The sequence below is a fragment of the Microcebus murinus genome, chromosome 20 (assembly GCF_040939455.1).
Source record: "Microcebus murinus isolate Inina chromosome 20, M.murinus_Inina_mat1.0, whole genome shotgun sequence".
In the NCBI taxonomy this organism is placed as follows: Eukaryota; Metazoa; Chordata; class Mammalia; order Primates; family Cheirogaleidae; genus Microcebus; species Microcebus murinus.
The window spans coordinates 33797886-33820433 of NC_134123.1; the positions used below are offsets into that span (position 1 = coordinate 33797886).

Sequence of the window (22548 nt, forward strand, 5' to 3'; positions counted from 1 at the left end):
CAGTCACACAAACCTCTTGACTATCCACCACGTTGCACAAATAGGGATGCCGAACGGTCCCACTTGGCTCTTGGGGAGCTGGGGCTCCTACTGTCTTAAACGAAGATGTCGCCAACCCCCTGTAGCTCTGAGCCCCCGCCCCAACTTCAGTGAGCCGTCTAGATCATCTCCCCACAGGTCACGGCAGCTGCAGGGCTGCAGGACGGGGCCTCTGTCTTCCTAGAGGCCCAGGGAGTAGAAAAGCGAAGCTGGGACTCTTGGGTAAGGCCTCCTGCCCCGAGAAGAAGACACGTCTGAATACAGAGCAACACACGACAGTTACACGTTTTTCTACAAAACTAAACAGTTCAACTGGTTCCCATGTTCTCATTACGTTCAGAATAGCACGTAACTTAGGGCAACGGTTCTTATCCTTGGCAGGGTGACAGGGACCTTTGTGAAGAGCTGGGGTTCCCTCCAAAAATGACTCACCCACAATAGTGTGCACAATTCCCAGGGTTGCTGAAGACTTTTCACAGCCCTCCGGACTACAAGTGCACAGGCCCCAGGTTAAGAACCAGGAAATGAGAGTGATACTTAAAGAATCACAAACACCTAAGAACAGTCAAGTACCTTCTTGAAAACTTAAAGGCTCCTAATCCTCTTTAATGCCTGGTTCTATCTCTCGGTGCTGAGTAGAAGATGATCTCCACTTCACGCAAAGCCTTCTCTTTAGGGCCAGAGTCCTGTAACCGGGCTCTGCCGTGCTCCCTGGCACTGCTGCGCCAGAGCCTTGGCAGGTGACGGGCACCTGCTTTGGTCTTGCGATGGCAAACGGGCTCTTGGTCGCCACAGAAGGACTCTACAAAGAAAGACTTGCTCCTTCTAACTCTTCCCAGTGCTGAGACACAAAGGAAACGCCAATCACACCCATGGCCTGAACATAACCGCCAGGTGCAAGTCCGCTTCTAATCAGAAGGAGGTTTTCCTCCCTGGACCCTTTGCCGTTCTGTTGAACTGATTCACCACAAGGCCACTGAACTCACAGACCGGGATCGTGTTACAGAAGCCCTGGGTTCCAGCGAGGTCCAAAGATGATCTAAGTCCAACCCACAAAACCCCTCCCCATACCTTTTCAAAGGTGGAACCCCCATTCTACCTTCGCAAAGAGTTCAGATGCTTGTGTGATTTTGGAATACTGAAAAACTGGTCATAACTCGATTTTCAAGGACTTCTTAAGTTACTGGGTGATGAAGTTTAAAACTGTACCCACAGTGAGCACGGCTGTGCATTCACTTGAAGGAACCAAGAGCCCCTCGACTCTGAGCACAGCAGCGGGAGCCGCCGGCCAGGGCACCTCTCAGGAGGGGGCGCCTCCCGGGGAACACTGCAGCTCTGGCGGCCACCCTGCCGCTGCTGCAGCCCAGGTTCACGTCCTCGAGTTGCCGTGACTCCTGCTGTGTCTGTACAGCGGCACCTCGAGGTTCCCTGCAGCAGAAGCGGGCGTTCCCAGGCTCCACACTCAGGCTTCTGCAGCAGAATCCGATATTAAAGCAGGTGTGAAAGAAAAATGTACCCCCCGTGCACACCGCCGCCTTACTGTGAGTGGCGCACACAAACTATAATGACCCGAAGAATGAGGACAACGTTCGAACCATGCACGACGAACTAAGTGGGAACCTGCGGCACTGGCTCGCTGGCCCGTGCAGGGCTGTCTTTAGAGTGGAAGTGCACAGATGCGCTCCTTTCAATAAAATCGCTCCTTCCACGAGCAATGCTTCTGGGTGACAAGGCTTCGTCAGCTCGCTCCTCCACAAGTCCTGCAGTTAAAACCTCCCGGTGACAGGCGGCTGTGCCACCATGCCAGAGGCTGGCGGTTTTGGTAGCCGTGGAAGGATTTGGGCTGACCCCCTGGGCCACGGCTGACGGAATGTCCCCCGTGAGCAGGCAGGGTGGGGGGGCAGCTCACAACCAGCGCAGACCTGGCTGTGAGCATTTCGGTCTCCGAATTCCCATCTCTGCCGCCCCAGAGCATGCTGGGAACAGAGTTTGCGTACTGCAGTGCTGTGTGATCAGATTCGAACACACCAGGCAGAATGTCTGCAGTGGAAAATGTTTGTCGCATTTACTATTTTTTTTTTTTTTTTGAGACAGAGTCTCATTCTATTACCCAGGCTAGAGTGCTGTGGTATCAGCCTAGCTCACAGCAACCTCCAACTCCTGGGCTCAAGTGATCCTCCTGCCTCAGCCTCCCGAGTCGCTGGAACTACAGGCGTGTGCCACCATGCCCGGCTAATTTTTTCTATATATATTTTTAGTTGGCCAATTAATTTCTTTCTATTTTTTTTTTTAGTAGAGATGGGGTCTCATTCTTGCTCAGCCTGGTTTCGAACTCCTGACCTTGAGCAATCCTCCCGCCTCGGCCTCCCAGAGTGCTAGGATAATAGGCGTGAGCCACCATACCCAGCCCACATGTACTATTTTATCCACTGAAAACTGTTGATTATAAAAGGAATATATGCTTTCATAGAAAAATGGGGGGAGTAGAAAATAAATCTAAAGTCCCACCTTCCAGAGATAGCTGCTAATATACTGATATATTTCCCTCCAGTCTTTTCTCATTTTGACACAATTAGAAGACCAAATTAGGCATCAAGCTTATATAATTTTATATTGTGCTTTTCCTACTTTATACCAGGAGCATTTTCTCATGCTGTTAAATATTTTTTAAAAGGCTGTCTGCACTTAAATTGTTGACTTTTCCCCCTTATTTTAAGATACTACATTACACATATAAATCTTTACCTGCATTTATAAATATTTCCTTAGAATTGATTCCTGGAAGGTAAATTACTAGGTCAAATATAACAATTCCTTTAAAATATAACAATTCTTTTAAAATTCCACTAGTGCTTTGGACTCATTGGCCCCGTGTAGTAGGTGCCAGTTCACAGTTAGCTACGTGATTTCCAGAGAACACGTTTTTATTCAGGACCTGAAACCGGGCTTCAATGTCCTAGGACCGCTGCTCACAGAGGACGCTGTGGCCAGACCCTCTCCCTTGAGGCACGTGTAATGAACATTACCTCGTCTGGAGATAAAAATTGCAAAGGCACAACCCTACAAAGGCTTTGACACTGCCTTCTACTCAATTTAGCTCTGCCTGGAGATGCAGATGTACAGTAAGAGAATCTGGATTTGGCCGGGCTTGTGGCTCATGCCTATAATCCTAGCACTCTGGGAGGCTGAGGCGGGAGTATCGCTCAAGGTCAGGAGTTCGAGACCAGCCTGAGCAAGAACGAGACCCCGTCTCTACTATAAATAGAAAGAAACTAATTGGCCAACTAAAAATATATAGAAAAAATTAGCCGGGCATGGTGGCGCATGCCTGTAGTCCCAGCTACTCGGGAGGCTGAGGCAGGAGGATCGCTTGAGCCCAGGAGATTGAGGTTGCTGTGAGCGAGGCTGACACCACGGCACTCTAGCCCGGGTGACAGAGTGAGACTCTGTCTCAAAAAAAACAAAAAAAAAAGAAAATCTGGATTTATAAAAGGAAGGACTGAAGAGAGAGGGCCACACAGACCACGCCATAAGTGGGAGAGAAAAAACTCATAAAAATGAAAGGCAAGATGGGAGGGGGAGGGGGGCGGGTATATAGATACATAATGAGTGAGATGTGCACCATCTGGGGGATGGTCATGCTGGAGACTCAGACTTGTGGGGGGAGGGAGGGAATGGGCATTTATTGAAACCTTGAAATCTGTACCCCCATAATATGCCGAAATAAAAACAAACAAAATAAATAAATAAAAAGAGCAAAAAAAAAAAAAAGAAAGGCAACTGGAGCTGTGCGGCGCCAGCCTCCTCGTCAGTGGGGTCCCTCTTGTCATCTGTGCCGTAGACCCTGAGCCAGGTACTTGTCGGAATCCCAGAGGGTTATGAGGAGATTCCCGGGGCTGGGCCTGGAGCTCGTGATTTAGGAGCAAAACTGTCCAAAAGCTCCACGGGCGACTCCAATGAGAAACCCACACCAGGGCCGAGCAGCGGCCGCGGCAGGCAGAACACACTAGAAAAGGGGAGGAGCCTCTAAGCTACAGGCCAGAGATGGCTGAGGCGACAACCCACCTTGGACCAGGTGATCCCCGTTGGCTTTGGGCGCTCACAGCCGGTGGCGAGGACTCTGGTTGGCGTGAGGATGTAGTCGACTGTGATGTCGTGGTCCTCGACCAGCGCTTCGGGGATGTCCACGACCTGGCGCAACACAAGCGGGTCAAGGGGCTGCTGGGGCACGGCTCCAGTCGCGTGTGCTGCGCTGCTCGGCGGGGACCGAGAGGCTGGTGGGAGAAGCACCCCCACATCCACGCCGGGGCTGAGGCTCAGCTGCCGCTCCGCCGGCAGATCCCACCCTGGCCCAGCAACGTGACTCACGACACAGCACGGTGCCAAGGCGGGCGGCCGGGTCTCTCCCCACACCCCGGGGCTCTGGGAGGAGCCTGGCAGCGGCCCTGCCCAGCCCGTCCACGGCAAGCACCTGGCAGTCGTGGACGATGGTGACCACGGGCGTCTCCTCGCCGACTGCTCCCATGGACACCATCATGGCGTACTCGAGGTCGGCGTAGCCTTCTCCTTTCCCGATTCTCCAGCCTGGGAGACAAGGCCGAGCGAGGGTCAGGACTCCGTGGGTTTGGGCGTCACTGTGGAGGGAGCTTTCCACGAGGGCACGGTGGAAGGAGAAACTCGAGCCCCACACCCCGGGCCTGCCCACGGGGATCTCCAGAGGAGCCCTGCCAGCAGCCGCCCGCAAACGCACGGCCAGGCGTGAGACAGGAACAGCGGCACGAAAACGCACAGAACCGCAAACACGATGATGTGAACACTGAACCCTTTAAACGTGTCACACAGGGAAGCTGAAGTCGCATGCATGCAACCTCTATGTTAGCAAGCCTCACGTTGAACACTAACGAAAGGGCAGTTTCTAAAAAGACAAAGGACAAATTCTTACTAAATGCAAAACATTTTAAATCTATTGACCTTAGAGGGAAAACAAAAACTCTTAAGCCAGGGATACATGAAGACACCAGCCCTGTCACTTAAAAAGCATTGAACAGTCACCCAGTTTATCCCAAGTTCCCGAGGGAGGGGCAGTGTGGGCAGTACTGATGCCATCTGGAAATTCATGAACGGAAGCAAAACAGAAGCACTGCCCGAACCTGAAGGGAAGCCAAGATCACACCTGGGTTTGTAGCCTCTCTAGCCAACCCCCTGTGCAGAAAACAGTGAAGAGCGAGAGCCTTCCAGCTCCCAGCAGGAACCGCGGTTCCGCTCTGCAGGAAGCACAAGGCGCTCAGACAGACACTGGCTCTCTCGCCACCTCCTCTGCGCCACCGCCAGGGGCACCCATGTCACTGCCACTGCCGCTACGTCTTTCTACCGTTCAGATCTGACTGCGACTCTGAGAATTAAGAACCTTCAAGTGTGCATGCAAAGAAAGGACAGAATGGCAACTCAACAGAAAAATGGCAAAGGATGTGGACGGTTCGCAGGAAATGGCAGGCAGGTGTCAGTAAACAGGTGAGAGAGGCTCCACGTCACTCCTAATGCAAACCTCGAGGCAAACGGGACGCCGCTGCTCACTGTCCGACGGCTGAAACATAAAAGCGCGACAACTCCGGCCGAGGACAGGGAGCAGGGACAGAGGCGGGGTGCACGCTGTTGGGGACTGCAATGAGCAGCCTCTCTGGCGGGCAGTTTGGCAACATCCCTCAAGGCCTGAAGTTCACCCTCCAGCGTGGCAGTCCCTTCCTGGGGATCTTCCCGTAGACAGCCCAAGGCTACACCCGGACTATCCGACAGAATGTACCTCACTCTAGTGCCATGCGGAAGGGAAAAGACCAAACCACACTTTTTTTTTAAGACAGGGTCTCACTCTGTTGCCCGGGCTAGAGTGAGTTACGTGGCATCAGCCTAGCTCACAGCAACCTCGATCTCCTGGGCTCAAGCGATCCTTCTGCCTCAGCCTCCCGAGTAGCTGGGACTACAGGCATGTGCCGACTAATTTTTTTAATATATTTTTAGTTGGCCGATTAATTTCTTTCTATTTATAGTAGAGACGGGGTCTCGCTCTTGCTCAGGCTGGTTTCAAACTCCTGACCTTGAGCGATCCTCCCGCCTTGGCCTCCCAGAGTGCTAGGATTGCAGGCGTGAGCCGCCATGCCCGGCCAACAGTTTCCTTCCTGAGCTGAAAAGGAAAACTCCTGACGATCCTTTTCAAGAGGAGACCTTCGCTAATATCCCGCAGCCAAAACACCATCTGGGATCCCATCACCTGGCCTCAAGGCCTCCGGGGAGCCAGCCCCAACCTAGCGAGGTCCAGGCCACGTGGGCACACTGTCCCTTCTGCCCGAGAGCCCGTCAGCGCCATCTGCCTCGACGATTCCCTGTGCTCGAGAGCTGGCCCCGAGGCCCCTTCTGAAGTGACACCCTGCTCCAGGCTGGCGGGCCGCCTGGGTCTCTCCTCTGACGCCCGCTCCTGCCGGTCCTGGCTCGTCTCCAGCACAGAGAACAGTCCAGCCCTCGTGCCAGCCGCCCACGCACTGCGGCGCGCAGGGAACCTGGGCCGGGGAGTGCCGGCCCTGAAGGCGCAGCTAACGCAGCCGACACTGGGAACACACCAAGAGCAAAGGATAAAGAACAACAGCATCCCACGCAGAGCAACGGCTGGGAGAGGAGCGCAGGCTGCAGGTGGAGATGAGAGGGGGTGGCGAGAGGGGGTGGCGTGGGGCCCCTGGCGGTGTGGCCCGAGAGCAGTCTGCGCCCCCTGCTGCGGGCAAAGCTCCAGGCTAGGGCAGTCCGAGGGCCACGCCGTGGTGTGCAGGAGGCTGCCGCTGCGTAACACAAACGCAGCTTAGAACCTGATGCTTCTCCATTTGCCAGAGTCCCTCCAAGATCAACTCTTTGCTGACATACCGCAAATAAAGTCAGCTCCGGTTCCAGCTAACTTAGAAACAGAGAGAAAATCTGTCACTGTCTGGAGAGAGAGTCATCTCACTTTATTTTCCCTGCAAAGAAAAGTAAAACTACTGTCAAGGGGCTGAGTGCCAGGCTGGTGGAGGGTGGGGCACGAGTCGATTCTTTGACATGAACGAGAAAAGCCCTGGCTTTGGAGACGGGCATGCGTCCGGAAGGCAGAGACTCCCACCAACCGTCAACAGACAGGCAGACAGAGAACTGTGAAGCAGCGAGCTTCGGGGGCAGCCGTCACACCAGGAGCTCCTGTTTGTGATCTCACCTTTTTCAGAAACGGCGACGGATCCCACCACGACTACATCCACGAGGACGCTGGAATCCAGGCCTATGGGGGTGCTGTAGCTCCTCACACCCTGAGCATTCAGCACACAGGACATGGTCAGTAAACCGCTGTACGACATACCTATTCCATATAAATACTGAAGGCCATCATCTTTTTTTTTTTTTTTTGAGACTGAGTCTCACTCTGTCGCCCAGGCTAGAGTGCCGTGGCGTCAGCCTCGCTCACAGCAACCTCCAACTCCTGGGCTCAAGCGATCCTTCTGCCTCAGCCTCCAAAGTAGCTGGGACTATAGGCGTGAGCCACCATGCCCAGCCGGCAGAGAGGTTTTTTTTTTTTTTTTTTGAGACAGAGTCTCACTCTGTTGCCCAGGCTAGAGTGCTGTGGTGTCAGCCTAGCTCACAGCAATCTCCAACTCCTCCCTCAGCCTCCCAGGTAGCTGGGACTACAGGCACACGCCATGTCCAGCTAATTTTTTCTATATATTTTTAGTTGGCCAATTAATTTCTTTCTATTTTTAGTAGAGACTGAACTCTGACCATAACCACGGTTTCGTCTCACTTTTCTACCTTTATTTGTCCTCTGCTCCTTTATCTACATATATTTTTTTCTTTATCGTCATATATTTTTATAAGCCACATCAAATTCTATTTTTGGAATAAGACAGGGTGTCAGTAAATAAACAAGAAAACATTCAATTTTTATACATTAGGCTTAAGTGGCAAATCCCTTAAAAAGGAATATCTGAAATTTTCTTATTTTTTATTCTCAGTAGATTAGAAATCAAATGACCTGGAGTTTACTTTAGGATTCTTAAAAAAAGCCATCAAATTCTGTTTCTTTAGCTGTGAAATACAAGACAAATTTTATTATAATGCACCCAACTATAATATTTACACACTTTGACTTTACTAGATTGTGAGGCATTCAAGAAAAATCTTACATGTACAGTTGTCACCAATTGTTAATTTAGAACTGGTCAGGCAACGTCCAAGTGAATATATTTTTGAAATTCCATCCCGTCTGCCCAGCTGCTGTGGGGGCGTGTGACAGACAGGCTGGGACTAAGACAAGGCTACACGGTGGTCGAGGGTATCATAGGCTAACACTCGAGGGTGCAGGAGTACCAGAGAGCTTGCTTTACCTTTTCTTACAAAAAGGAACTTATAATTTCCTAACTTGGTGCAAAACAGAAACTGAGTTACAGAAATGGATTCACAGCTTCCTTACTTGGCTCCCTTAATGGCAAAATTGCTGAACAATTTAATGCCGTCCCTGCTCATTTGGCTCTGTTGAAAATAAATGTCATGATGCTATATTACGCTATTCTAACTCATCAGAAGTCTCAGCGGGGAATAGTTCTTACCTTGGAGAATGACACTTACCTGAGAGGTGGCACATTTTCTCAGGATGTCTTTAGTTGCCCCGGGGGGTGGTGTAATCTTATTAAACAACCCCGTTCTCAGTCGTGGTGTTGGAACCAACAGTGTTTTCTTACTCTAAAGAAAAGGCAATCAATAAATTACAAAATTAAATTTTACATAGGACTTTCTTTTCTTTTTTTTTTTTTAAAGCATACTTTTATTTTATGTTTTTTTTTTTTTTTTTTTTTGAGACAGAGTCTCGCTTTGTTGCCCAGGCGAGAGTGAGTGCCATGGCGTCAGCCTAGCTCATAGCAACCTAAAACTCCTGAGCTCAAGCAATCCTCCTGCCTCAGCCTCCAGAGTAGCTGGGACTACAGGCATGCGCCACCATGCCCGGCTCATTTTTTCTATATATATTAGTTGGCCAATTAATTTCTTTCTATTTATAGTAGAGACAGGGTCTCGCTCTTGCTCAGGCTGGAGTATCCTAATTTATATATTTGGGGGACACATTTGTCAGATTTCTTACTCATGATGTATCACATTTCGAAGACTTATATTATAAATGTAGCAAAACTAATTAAATACATTGTAACCTTTCTCTTCTGAATTGAGAATGGCTCAATGCCATCACTTTTTGTTTGTTTGTTTGGGAGGTAAGGAAATCAAAATTTATCATAAAAGCGTGTCTGGATTTGGAAAGTTTAAGTGTTGAGAAAAACATTTCCAGCTCTTTATCATGGTCTTTTTACTACTACAGCATGACATAGTAACAAGTGACCCTTTGTTATTAAGAAGCAAAGGGTTCTAAGTGCAGTAAACTCTTCTCAGCATGCTTGTTTCCAAGGGCAACATGGCATGTCCTCTACTTCAGCTCCAACTCCTCAAGTCTAGGACACTACAGGTTCTGCCTGGTTCCCCTCCCTGTGTTGGTGCCTGAAGAACGTCGCTTTGAACACCCTTCATCTCTAAACTTAGAAACATTCAGGACTTCTGACTGACTGAATGCCAAACAACTGACAGGCTTCTGGACTGTGCTTGGAAAAGACACCACGGGCCCATTCTTGCACTGGAGGGAGCCAGAAGCACGGACTTTCTCCACCAAGGACTGCATGCATGTACCCACCACCTGGAGAACGTGTCCTGTCCCCCTAGGTGGCCGGGCCTTGGCTCAGGGAAGTGGGATTACCTGCAGTGCCAGCAACCGAACGCCTTCCAGCGGTTTATCGGGGTCCACTTTAACTTCCTGTGCTCTGGCAAAAACGTCTAGGTCTTTGATGCTTTGGCAAGCCAGATAAGACCCCTAGTCAGACAAATAGACAGAGTTGCACTTACTTCAAGGACGAAGAAGCGAGCGTTTTTCTGGGGAGCGTCGGGATTTACTTTAATGGTTCTGGCTGTTCGGAACGCCTGCAAGTGCGGGAGGTGCTCGGCAGCACGAGGGGCGCCCTGTTTCGAATGCAACTGCGTGTTACCAAGAGGACCATGCATGCCTGGGGTGACCGTGGCCTGAGCAGCTTGTCCCGGATCCCACCCAGGCAGGAAGGGGCTCTAATTCTAAGACTGCAACTGAGAGCCATCCAAAGAAACATCTAAGGAAGTTGTCAGGGAAGAAAGGGATTTGGGGAAAGGAGACTAGCCCCAATTTAGGTTTTTTTTTTTTTTTTTTTTGAGACACAGTCTCACTTCTGTTGCCCTGGCTGGAGTGCCATGGCATCAGCTTAGCTCATGGCAACCTCAAACTCCTGGGCTCAAGCGATCCTCCTGCTTTAGCCTCCCAAGTAGCTGAGACTACAAGCATGTGCCACCATGCCTGGCTAATTTTTATATATATATATTTTTTTTAGTTAGCTAATTAATTTCTATTTTTAGTAGAGACGGGGTCTTGCTCTTGCTCAGGCTGGTCTCGAACTCCTGACCTTGAGCAATCCACCCACCTCGGCCTCCCAGAGTGTTAGGATTATAGGTGTGAGCCACCGCGCCTGGCCCCCAATTTAGTTTTTACTGAAACAAAACCCCACCGGTTCACTTTTAAAGATTTCTCCACGATTCTGTGCATTCTTCATCTTTCCTCCTGTATGTCCTGTATCTCTCCCTGGGTAACAAGCACTTAAACAAAACACAACAACAACAAAACCAAACAAAAGGAGACTTTTTAAAGGGACAGGACAATCTTGGGACCAGCTCAGCTGAGGACCAGAGAAGGGCTGGAGCTTGCTGTGGAAAAGCCAGGCGTGAGAGGGAAAGCCCAGTCAAACCGGGGTGACGGGGAGCAAATGGCCGCATTCTGCTGGCCTGATGGAGCATTTTTGAAAAGTGCTTTTTCTTTTTCTCTTGGAAAATAAGCATGCTGAAGAGTATGAATTGTTGTCTCTTTCATTTTTTTTTTTTTGAGACAGAGCCTCACTTTGTCGCCCAGGCTAGAGTGAGTGCCATGGCATCAGCCTAGCTCACAGCAACCTCAAACTCCTGGGATCAAGCAATCCTCCTGCCTCAGCCTCCCGAGTAGCTGGAACTACAGGCATGCGCCACCATGCCCGGCTAATTTTTTCTATATATATTAGTTGGCCAATTAATTTCTTTCTATTTATAGAAAATATAAAGTCGCTCGTGTTCAGGCTAGTTTCGAACTCCTGACCTTGAGCAATCCGCCTGCCTCGGCCTCCCAGAGTGCCTCGCCCGGCCTTGTCTCTTTCAAGCAAACTTTTTTTCTATCGACACTGGCAAAATGTGCATCTTTGATCCTCTTGTATTTTGAGCAGCTGCGAATCTGAGGCCCGGTATATACAGAGACCAACAAGGCATCCATTTCTTTCTGAAGGCGAGAGTAGCTGGGCTTCCCCCTCAGAGCACATTCACTCCACAATGTTCTTAGGGAGGCCAATTTTGGGAAAAGGTGTCACAACAATAACATGCTTCCAGCCAGGATAAATATTTGACTTTGTATCAGATAGAAAACAGTAGCCCTAGCACCACCTCCCTGGAAAGACACAGCTAGCCACCCCGCACAGACAGGCAAGAGGCCCGAATGAAGGGTGAGTAACATGATGACGGATGTTTCTGAACACTAAGGATGCCCTGGCCAGATGGTTTTGATTTCACACCGCTACTCAGATTAGAATTCTGGTCACAGAATTCCACCATGAAGCAGTATGGGAACCGTATTACTAATGTTATTCATTTAGGAACATCCTGTTTTCCTTTTAAGTACTCCAGAGGTGCTTCAGTAAGTACCTTAAAGTTGGGAATCCTGTGATGGACAGGTCGGGGAAAGTCAGCTAAATTTTGGGATTCCATGTAGTCCCAAATTTGTTCACGGATGTCCTGTTTGGAGACACCTATGACAACAAAAGTGTTGTGACTTAATAATAAAAGAAGGAATCCCACAGTGCGTGCAGTCTCAGACCACGCTGCACACCCTCAACCCTCTACACCCAAGTTTGTGACCATGCCAGGCCAGATCAAGTTCTGATCTCTACGTCAAAAAAATCAGGGTTAAAAAGTCTCACACCAAAGAGAAATGATTAAAGTCCCCAAATAGAGTAAATTAAACAACCCAAGTGTTTAGCCCACTTCTACTAACCTTGTGGGAGTAGGCGAGTGAAATACAACCCAAACCATGTAACCAGGCATTTCTAGAGTCCTCCTCGGGACACACAAGTTCTGTTAAGTTATAAAGAAACTGTAACCTCAGTCTGTTCAGTCTTAGTATAACTGTGATTAGTTTATTCTTGCTGTAAGTCACGTAAGCTTGTCTTAAAACTAAGTGATCTGTGAGCCAGCTATTATTTTGGATTACCAACTACACAACTGCCTTTTTTAGGGTGAAATCTTTTATTCCATATCCAACTTTACAAATGCATTGTTAGGCAACACATATACTTTAAATATTTGGGGCAGCACCAACAAATAAAATTTGCATCAACCATGTGCTCTTCTTGGAGTAGAGAAACATAAAAATCAGTTTCCAGTTAAGTAGGAGAAGCATAAAATCGGCATATTCATAGGAACACATGTTAAAATATTTACTGAATGTTTGGTTTTGTTGGTCCAGGGATATTCTTGTACTTGTGCAGGAACTTGTTTCAAATCACTCCATCTACTTACAGGATTTGTTTTCCTGACAACATAGTGTATGGCCAGCATTGCAGATTATCAAGCAAGGGTTTCGCGTGTGGAAATCTCTGTTACCGCCCCACTGCGTCCTCGCCCCGTGTTGACACGCTGCGCAGGTAGGTAGCGGGGTGGGAGCGGATCTGTTTGCTCGCGGTTGCGGCACCTCGATTTAACAGACCGTGGCACACTTGAGCATGGGCAGCACCGGGCCCCATCTCTGCCAGGCCATCCTGCCATCGACCGTCCCGGCTCTTCCCCGCTAGAGGGTGATCTCAGGCCGGGGCTCCGGAGGCTCTTCAGTGCCCAGAGCAGGGCCTCGGACCGACGACCTCCGAGAGCATTCGTCGAGACGACAGCGACTAAGCGCCCCCAGCGTATAAGTTAAACCGGCTTCCATTCCTGCCCCTGCCTCAGTTTCCCCCGAGCTCACCGGGCCCAGGGGACCCGCCATGTGTCAGCAGGTGGCCCTCCTGGCTCTTCTGCCCGTTACCTTTATTCTTCCTGGCGTCCTTATCGGGAATCCGAGTCCGAGCCCCGCACAGGCCCCTCCAATCCACCCGCCAGCCCTGGGGTCCCCAAGGTCCCCTCCCCGCCGCCTCCGCTAGCCCCACAGCCCAGCCGCGCCCCTTACCCGCCCTCGGCTCCATGGCTACACGGTCACTGTGCGACGCCTCCCGCGGCGGAGTCTGGCGCTGAGTGACGTCACCCGCCGCGCGCCTGCGCACTGGGGGTGGGGCGCGGAGGCGCGAGCTAACGGCCCGGGGTGCGCATGCGCATGCAGTATGGCGGCCAGGCCGAAGGGACCCGCGTTGGGTAAGGTAGAGCGGCTCCCGGGCCTTTCGCCTGTGCGTTGAGCAAGGAGTTTTGCCAAGCCCTCGCGAACCAGTTCTTGGCCTCTCAGAGCCCCCGTCTGATTCACACACACCCCACCTCCTCTTCCAGTCCCGAGGGGCCGACTCCTCCAGGCAGCTGGCCTTGATGGCTCCCCCAGAGCGAGATCCTGTCGGCAGACTCTCAGGTGCTCACACCTGGGTGTGCGGCCACGCAGCCCCGCACTTCTTAGGGAGTCCAGTAGATGGCGTGCGGGGGCCAGCATAGGCCCTGGGTGACTCCTCCGCGGTCCGAGGCCACCCTTGGAGAAACACCCGTTAGACTCTTACCTTGACCTCTGGATCTCCGCGAGAAGGAAAGGACGTGGCAGCCTGCGTCTGCTCGTCTACACCACTCCTTTATGCCGATCTAAGGGCCAGCGGACGACTGGGGGGACCAGGCTGCTCAGACATCTGAGTCCGGGCCCTCCCCGGCTCCTGGCCAGCTGGAGAGTAAACGAGATAGCTCTGCTGTGCAGCTTTCACGCATTAAGAAGAGCACACCCCCCCTCTCCCCAACACACATAGAAATGGGTAGGGGGGACCAAGCCACTAGAAACCACTCTCTGATGAGTCCATGCATACCCTTAGCCAGAGGTCCTCAAACTTTTTAAACAGGGGCCAGTTCACTGTCCCTCTGACCGTTGGAGAGTGCCCACTGTGGGCCTGGGACGAGTTGGCTGCTAAGCAGGACAGGCAGCTGTGGCAAAAACACCCAGCAGGCCGGATAAATGTCCTAGGCGGGCGGCATGTGGTCCGTGGGCTGTAGTTTGAGGATGCCTGCCTTAGCAATGTGCCTAGCACGTCATAAGCACTCAAAAAGTGGTTGCTACCGTGTTTCCCCCAAAATAAGACCTACTCATAAAATAAGCCCTAGCAGGATTTCTAAACATTTGCACAATATAAGCCCTACCCTGAAAATAAGACCTAGTGATGGACATGACTACGCAGTGTATCTGCACAACCCGTGCATTTCATCTGGCCTGTCATGACAGCTGCTATCCCAGAGGTGACCAGAAAGGTGCGGGCAGCCCCACCAACAAGGTCGGCTCCCCCTGTCAGGTCCCTGCCATCCTGTTCGTGCTGCAAGCTGAGGCTTTGAGGGGAAAATAACATCCCCTGAAAATAAGCCCTAGGGTGTCTTCTTGAGGAAAAATAAATATAAGACCCTGTCTTATTTTCGGGAAAACACGGAACCTTTCAAAATGATATTTCCAATCCTTCATAAAATTCCGGCAACAAACTTCTGAGATAGACAAAAGCATTTAAAACCCACTTTACAGATATAGACACAGCAAATAAGGTTTGGGTGTTTGAGCTTGGTGTGTTAGACGTCATATCTAAATGTAATTCCCACAACAGCACTCAGAGGCAAACACGCCTCCACTTCCTCCTCCTTCCCCCTTCTCTGCTCCTTCTCTTTCCTGCCCTTCGTCCACCTGCGCCCCACCTGCATATCCACCTGCGGTGACTCGCTGACTTCTCACTGCCTCCGACTAGCCAGGCACAGGCGTCTCAGCTGGGCTGCCGAGCCCTTGCTGGACACTGGCTTCCACATCAGCCCCGTGTCTCCTCGAGCTGCCTCCCTCCCGCCTCTGGATGTGATTCCACCCATCTCCTTGCAGGTTTGGCTCCTGTCGTTTCCATCCCAGAAGTGCCCTCCTCCACCCTGCACCCCCACAATGTCTGCGTTTAAAAAAAAATTCTACCCCACCCAAAATAAACCCTGATGTAAACTGTGGACTCCAGGTGATAATGATGTGTCCAGGAAGATTCATAGACTGTAACCAAAGTACCCTCTGGTAGGGGGTGTTGGTATCGGGGCAGGCCCTGCCCGTCCGGGGCTGGGGGGATGTGGGAAATCTCTGTGCCTTCCACTCAATTTTGCTGTTGACCTAAACTGCTGAGAAAATACAGTCCATTAAACCTAGTCTACTAAAAACAAATTGCTACCCCAAACTGACCTGTCGAGTAGCCAAAGGGAAGGTTGGTCTTTGACAGACTGCTCTAACACAGTGGTGGGGCAGCAGGCGCGGTGAAGGGCATGGAAGGAGTGATGGAAAGTAAAGATGCGTGACTTCGAGGCAAAAAGAAAGGAAACCTGCAGAAGAAATAATAATAATTAAAAGAAGGTCTGTATTGGAAGTTGGGCGTTGAAGGGAGGGGCGGTCGTCCGGCACAGTGCCCTGAAATCGTCAGGTGGACGGGAAAGCTAATTTAGGATGCACCGTGCCCAGCGCATGATGGTTACACAATAAAGATAACCGGGAATGACTTGGGTCATGTTTTAGAACATGCCCCTGGCACATGGGAAGCGGCCAATTTCTGCAAAGTAAACTCATTACCATCTTTAAATACAGAGCAGGAGGCCAGGGGCTCAGAACTCTAGGTGCCCAGAAGAGAAATAGCAGCAAAGCCCCCGCCCCTTTCTGAGACACGCGGTGACTGCCAGAAGAAATGAAGTTGAGCTAATGGTCTCTGTGAGTGGTGGAGGGTGTAGCAGGAAATCGCCCTGTTGGGGTGGAGGGCTTCTGTCCTGTGGGGTTTTTAGCCACGTATTTATAGTGTATGACGCTAACAATCAGGGTCATTCCTTCTATATTTCACGCTGTGAGCGACCCGTGGATGTCTCCCGTATCTGAAACCACGCAATACAGAGAAAGGTAAAAACATTCTCTTTTATGACCCCTTTTATGGTGAACTTTAATAATAGGTAGTTATTTAAGGTTGCAGCTAATAATAAATGGAAGGTTGCTTTGGAAGCTAATAATTAAAGAGGTGTTTGAATAACGTTCCCTCCCCACGAAATTCACATTTGATAGATTCAATACAGGTTTCCCAGTTAAATCTGAATTTCAGATAACAATATTTCTTTCAGTATAAGCATGTCTCACGCAGTGTGTGGGCACCTTGACTTTTATTTGCTAAGTCTGGCAACCCGAAGCTTCAAGGAGAAAGAAGGACATTTGCGTGTAAAGTTTTTCTGACCCAAAAACAAAAATAAAAATAATAAAAAAAGTTTTTCTGACCCAGGTTTCGAGGCCCGGCTTGGTTGCCAGCTTTTCCCAGAAGCAGCGTAGGTGGCTGCTCTGCCCCCCCCCCCCCCCCCCCCCGTCTGAACCAGCCTGTCTTGCTCCGCGCAGCCCTCCCCCCTGCATGGCAGCTGTGTGGCAGGGCCAGGCCTGCGGTGTGGCGTTGAGCCCAGGAGTGCCGCTGGCCGGCTGTGTGGGCCTGGGTGAGTGAGTAGACGTCTCTGTGCCATGCTCTTCATTTATAGAGTGGGGATAGCGCCAGACTGGCATCCGCCTCTCGATGCTTAGAACAGCACCTGGAGCCCGGCGGGGGCTCCACGCGTGTCTGCCTGAGATAAAAGTTTCCGCCTGTCGTTGCCTGGGCGCCTGCCCCGGCATGGAAGCCCGGGAGTGATGACTCTTTCCGCTCTTCCGTATGCAGCACCTGCCTAACATGCGTGCCGGGAAATGTTCGAACCGAATTCTGGGGTTGCAATCACCACGTGGGAGATAAGACGCGTGGTCATGGCAGTGGGAGGCAGGGGTGTCTCTGAAGCCCCCAAGTGACATCTGTGCGTTCAAGTCTCAAGTAGGGGCATGGAGGCTGTGCCGAGAAGAGCAGCAGGACGCGGGGCAGACCAGGTCCCCGCCTGCCTTCCCGGATGGAGGGCGGGGTAGACAACAAGCAAGACTGCACCAAGCAGGGTGGTCAGCGCCTCCAACAGAGAGAATGGAACTTCCGGGGAGGGCTGGGGGAGCTAGGTGGGTGGCCGGGGGCAGAGGACTGGGAACCAGGGGTCCGGCAAGGGGCGTGGCAGGTGCAGAGGCCCCGACCGGGGTCCAGGCGGGGCTGCCATCGGAAACTGTGGGCACACTGGGCACAGCTGGGGGTTTTCACGGACTCTTAAAGGTGAAGAGCGGCCCCGTGCCAGTGCTGGACTCCTCGCCCTGGGTGGCGGGGGGCTGCTCTGTGCTCTTGGCTTGTTCAGTCCTTCCCGCATCCCACGGGGACCTGACTCAGTCACGGCCACTGTGAGCCCCCAGCACGAGACCCAGTGGTCACTCTGAGGCTGCCTGAAGCTGCCCCCAGCCCATCAGTCTCGAGCCTGGCCCAGGACACCATCCACAGGCTGCACGTTCAATGGCCATCAAACCCCCTCGCCTCTGTCTCTCCCTTCCCTTCTCCGCACGTCAGAGTCCCGTGTGGCCGCCCAGGGAGCAGTCCGCTTCCTGCGGGCTCTTACCCACCCTGTGGGGGTTCATCACGGGGTCTCAAGTTAATGACATAAAAACCTAAAACCTCACACACATTGAACCTCGTGTGGCCAGAAGTCATGACTTCGCACAGACACTGTCGAATGTGTCTGTGTAGTTACGAAGTTTCCATGGGGGCTGTTTTTATTTATGTACAAGTTTCTGCTTTAAGTTTTTAAGTCACTAGTTTCCAAGGCCCTAACCCTTAATCCCGGAGAGGCAGCAAAGCAACGGGTTAAGAGATTCCAGTTCCATCACTTGGTAAGCTGCAAGACTTGGGTTAGTTATTTACGATCTCGAAACCTCAGTTTCCTCATCTGTAAAATGACAGTAGTAATAGTACCTACCCCAGGCCGGAAGCAGCGGCTCACGCCTGTCATCCTAGCACTCTGGGAGGCCGAGGCGGGAGGACTGCTCAAGTCAGGAGTTCCAAACCAGCCTGAGCAAGAGCGAGACCCCATCTCTACTATAAATAGAAAGAAATTAATTGGCCAACTAAACATATATAGAAAAAATTAGCCGGGCATGGTGGCGTGTGCCTGTAGTCCCAGCTACTCGGGAGGCTGAGGCAGGAGGATCGCTTGAGCCCAGGAGTCGGAGGTTGCTGTGAGCTAGGCTGATGCCACGGCACTCTAGCCCAGGCAACAGAGTGAGATTCTGTCTAAATAAAAAAAAAAAAAAAAGTACCTAGCCCTAAAGGGGATGAGGTAAGATGTCACAGTGCCTGGCACAGCACATAGGCACCGCCACCTGGAAAGGCAGGACACGTATGAAGGACATGAGGCCAGGCTGCCCGCCGGCCTGGGCACTGGAAGGACTGAACTTCCCATCCCCTGGGTGTGTGTGTGGGGGACCCGTGACCAGCTCTGGCCTATGAGTTGTGACCGGAGGCGGATGTGGCACTTCCAGGATGCACGACCTCATTCCCAGGGCCGGATCTCCTCCTCTTCCCCCTGCCAAGATGACGGGGAACCCTCTGAGGACAGGTGGTCTTTGCAAACCTGGGCTCCTGAGTGACTCTGATGAGCAGAGTCCCCCCCCCCCCCAACCGAGGGCTGGCTCAGGAGGCAGTCACGGAAACTCCAGGTGTTCGTTACCAAGCACAAATCAGCCTAAACTAACTGACATGCATGTCAGCCAATCCTGGTGACACAGATACAGGGAAGCTATTTGGGACATGCATGAGACCAGCAGCATAGAGAAGCATGTAACACGTAGCTCTTTATGAAGCAATGCATGCTTATCTTTAATATTATGTTTTGGAAACATTCACAGTGCTGTATTGAATGCCTGGCATCTTTGGTTGTGTTACTAGTGGAAATGCCTGAATCATGAGACAGATAAACTCCTTAGAGAATCACCATTTTTTTTTTTTTTTTTTTGGTAACCACAAGTTACTGTGATAAACTCCATAGCTGTTGATGGTGGTTTTTCAGAAACTTCCAGAAGAGGAGAGGGGGTTACTGGGCCAAGTTGGGCACTCATTAAATATTGTGCAGTTCCTTTCACGGAAAGACTTTTGCTTTGTGTTACATCCCTTTTAAATTTTTCAGAGTCACAAATGGATCTTCCTCCCATTTTTTACTTTGAAAAATTTCAAACTTACAAAAACATGGCAAGAACAGTGCAACCGACACCCACATATCCCTAAGTCCCGTTCTCATTGCATTAGGTTTGCACCACGTCCCACCTCCTTCTCCCCTCTGCCCGCCCCAGATTTTGGCTGAATCTTTTAAGGCTTGCAGAGATGTGGAACATCAGCCCTAAACGCTTTGACACGTACCTTCTGTAAATAAGGACGTGTTCTTACTTGACCATGCAGAATTATAACACTCAAGAGTCTTCCTTTCCATACAAGATTATTATCTGATACACACCCCAGATGCCAATTCCCCCAAGTAGCCTCAACCTTGCCCTTTATTAGCTTTTAGAATTTCTTCCATGTAGGATCAGGTGTCGCATTTAGTTGCTGAGCTGCTTTTAACCAAGAACAGTCCTCACCCACCCGCCTGCTTTCTGTCCTCCCTGGGTCCACCATTTGCAAGCGGTGCCACCTTGGAAAAGACACACCGGGCAAAATGAGCCTGGACAGTTTTCATCAGGGACACACGTCTCATCCCACAAAAGGTAGTTTCTAGAAGCTGGATCGCAAGGGATTTTTAAGAAGCGGCATTGACTTTGTGTGAGCCAAGGCTCACGGGGTTCTCAAGTAGCTTTGAACGCCTGGCACTGCTCTGGGGTCTGGTCCCCTCCCCGAACGCCGGGGCCACCTCCTGAGAGAAGTGTTCAAAGGATGTTGGGGTGAATGAATTGAAAATGGAGGAGAAACAAAATGCCTTTCACCTGCCCTCTCTTTGAGTGGGATCTCTGTTGTGCCTCAAAAGCAGAAGCGGGCCGGGCTCGGTGGCTCATGGCTTGAACCCTAGCACTCTGGGAGGCAGAGGCGGGAGGATGGCTCAAGGTCAGGAGTTTGAAACCAGCCTGAGCAAGAGCGAGACCCTCATCTCTACTAAAAATAGAAAGAAATTAATTGGCCAACTAAAAATATATAGGAAAAAAATTAGCCAGGCATGGTGGTGGCGGATGTCTGTAGTCCCAGCTACTCAGGAGGCTGAGGCAGGAGGATCCTTTGAGCCCAGGAGTTTGAGGTTGCTGTGAGCTAGGCTGACACCATGGCACTCTAGCCCAGGCAACAGAGTGAAACTCTGTCTCAAAAAACAAAAAACGGAAGGGGCTGCAGATTGGGCTAAAGCCTTAGCAAGCCTTCCTCTTGCTAATGCATGACTCAAACCTGGGTCCAGTGCAAAAATCTCTCTGACCAACTGCCCCAAACGCACACCACACCTGGGGCAGAAAGACAGCCTCAGCCGAAGGCAGAGACGAGGCAATTTGAAAAAATAAATCCAGACTTCTAGCCACCTAAGAGGCGCAGGTTTTATTTGCTGCAAACCTCAGCGAATTTCCTTAGAGAAGATTTCTCGCTCCCAGAGCCATTTCAAAGGCATTTTTGTCTCCCAGCAGACCATGTTCCGGGCACGGTGCAAAGCTGCTCTGGCTCGGTTCGGAAGGCTCAGCTCCGGACCGTGCAGTGCGCAGGCGCGTCCGTGAGGTGTCAGCACCTGCCCTGCAGCCAGGTTGGCCTGGCCGGGCCGGGCCTTGGCCGCAGTTCCCAGGCTGGCCGCAAGATGGCGCCAACGCCCGCGGAGTCCTCCGAGCCGCCTGCAGGTGGGGCCGCGCCGGGGACCCGCGACGCGGGGCTGGACGGCGCCCCCGGCGTCCCCTGCCTTCAGCATGGCTCATCACCCCAAGAACGCGGGGGCCGTCTGGAGCCCGACTCCGCTTGCAGCCCCCTGACGATAAGGCCAGGAAGCGGGGACATCTGCAAGAAAACGGCAGCCCCCCCCCCATCCAAGATACCTGGCGGATCACAGAAAAACTGGGAAATAGGATTTTTTTTTTTTTTGCAAAGTTCAGGTGTTTTAATAACCCGAGCAGGCATCTCCCCCGGAGTGCTACTGAGTGGAGAAGAAACTCAATTCCAGGGGCAAAGGAAAACGTCTCTCACCTCTTCTGTCTTGACTATAAGGATTTCTTCCCTCCAATTTTTTTTTTTGAGGGGGGAGCGTTGGTTAATATACTTGGTGCTCAATTGGTTTTTTTTTTTCTTCAGATGACATTGGTTTAAAGCTGCACACCCTTGCAAATACAAACGCAGGCAGAAACTGACATTTTCTCATTTGTTTTTCATAGTTTTTAGCTATTTTAGGTTTTGCCCTATGCTATGACAAAGCTATTTAAGCACACACACACACACACACACACACACACACCCCACACACCCCTGGTAAAAAGCAGAGTAAATAATATTTCTCCAGGAAGCCCACAGACTGAGGAGTGTTTCTTGATCAATACCTTGCACTTCCAGTAAAATTGCAAGAACGCCTCAGCGTGCCTGTCATGCACACAGGGAGAAAGGCACTTTTCTGCTGGAGTTCTTATTTTTTTTTTTTTAAAAAAAGGATGGATGTGAAACTAGTAGAGGTATTAAAAATAATAAAGTCATAGTGGGAGTTTAGGGTTGGGGAGACTGGCTCAAACCATTTACCTATGAGTTGAGAACTGAGCGGCTTCATTTCACTTTGTTTCAAAAACAAGGAAGGGGGAAAGGATCAAGTTAGAGAAAGTGCTCAGAGAATTCGTAAAAAGAAAAATACAGTGTTTTAGAAGGATAATATTCGAGGTAATAGGAAACCGTTTTGTGATTTCCCTTTGATTTTGAATTCGTCAGGAGACAAAGATAGTGCACATGAATATTTCCTTTTGTTCTTTTATTGGAAATAAGTGGGACGTTCCCAGCGTCTTCTATTCACCTCCTCCACGAAGCTGAGAGCTGCGAGTGGAGCCTCGGACGCCCTTCAGCTGGGAATCCGCTAAACGCCGATGGGAGGGCTGAGAAGGGACAAGGGAACGAGACATAGAAATAGTGTTTTATCTGAAGTCCTCTCCCCTACCTAACCGGATGAACAACTTCCAAAATTCTGCCCAGCTCGAGGGGTGTCCCACCGCTTCAGGGGACGTGGGTGGAAGGAGGTCTGATTTTTGCAGGTGTTGAAGGAATAAATAATCAGTCCACAAATAAACAAACTGTC

General features: G+C 50.9%; 1 protein-coding gene across 2 annotated transcripts in view; it reads right to left on the minus strand.

Annotated features, from left to right (window-relative positions):
* Positions 1-22548, minus strand: part of MTHFSD (methenyltetrahydrofolate synthetase domain containing) — a 427514-nt gene that overhangs the window by 1691 nt on the left and 403275 nt on the right. The window contains exons 3-10 of one of the 2 annotated variants that reach the window (XM_020282870.2): positions 15599-15735; positions 13397-14080; positions 11884-11987; positions 9839-9952; positions 8671-8784; positions 7268-7358; positions 4511-4623; positions 4105-4230 (exon numbers count right to left, since the gene is read on the minus strand). In XM_020282870.2, the coding sequence (XP_020138459.2) occupies positions 4105-4230; positions 4511-4623; positions 7268-7358; positions 8671-8784; positions 9839-9952; positions 11884-11987; positions 13397-13412 (678 nt within the window). In that variant the 5' untranslated portion in view covers positions 13413-14080; positions 15599-15735. Of the gene's footprint in view, positions 1-4104; positions 4231-4510; positions 4624-7267; positions 7359-8670; positions 8785-9838; positions 9953-11883; positions 11988-13255; positions 13338-13396; positions 14081-15598; positions 15736-22548 lie in introns of those variants that run through there. The other variant, XM_075995846.1, reaches the window with a different exon arrangement.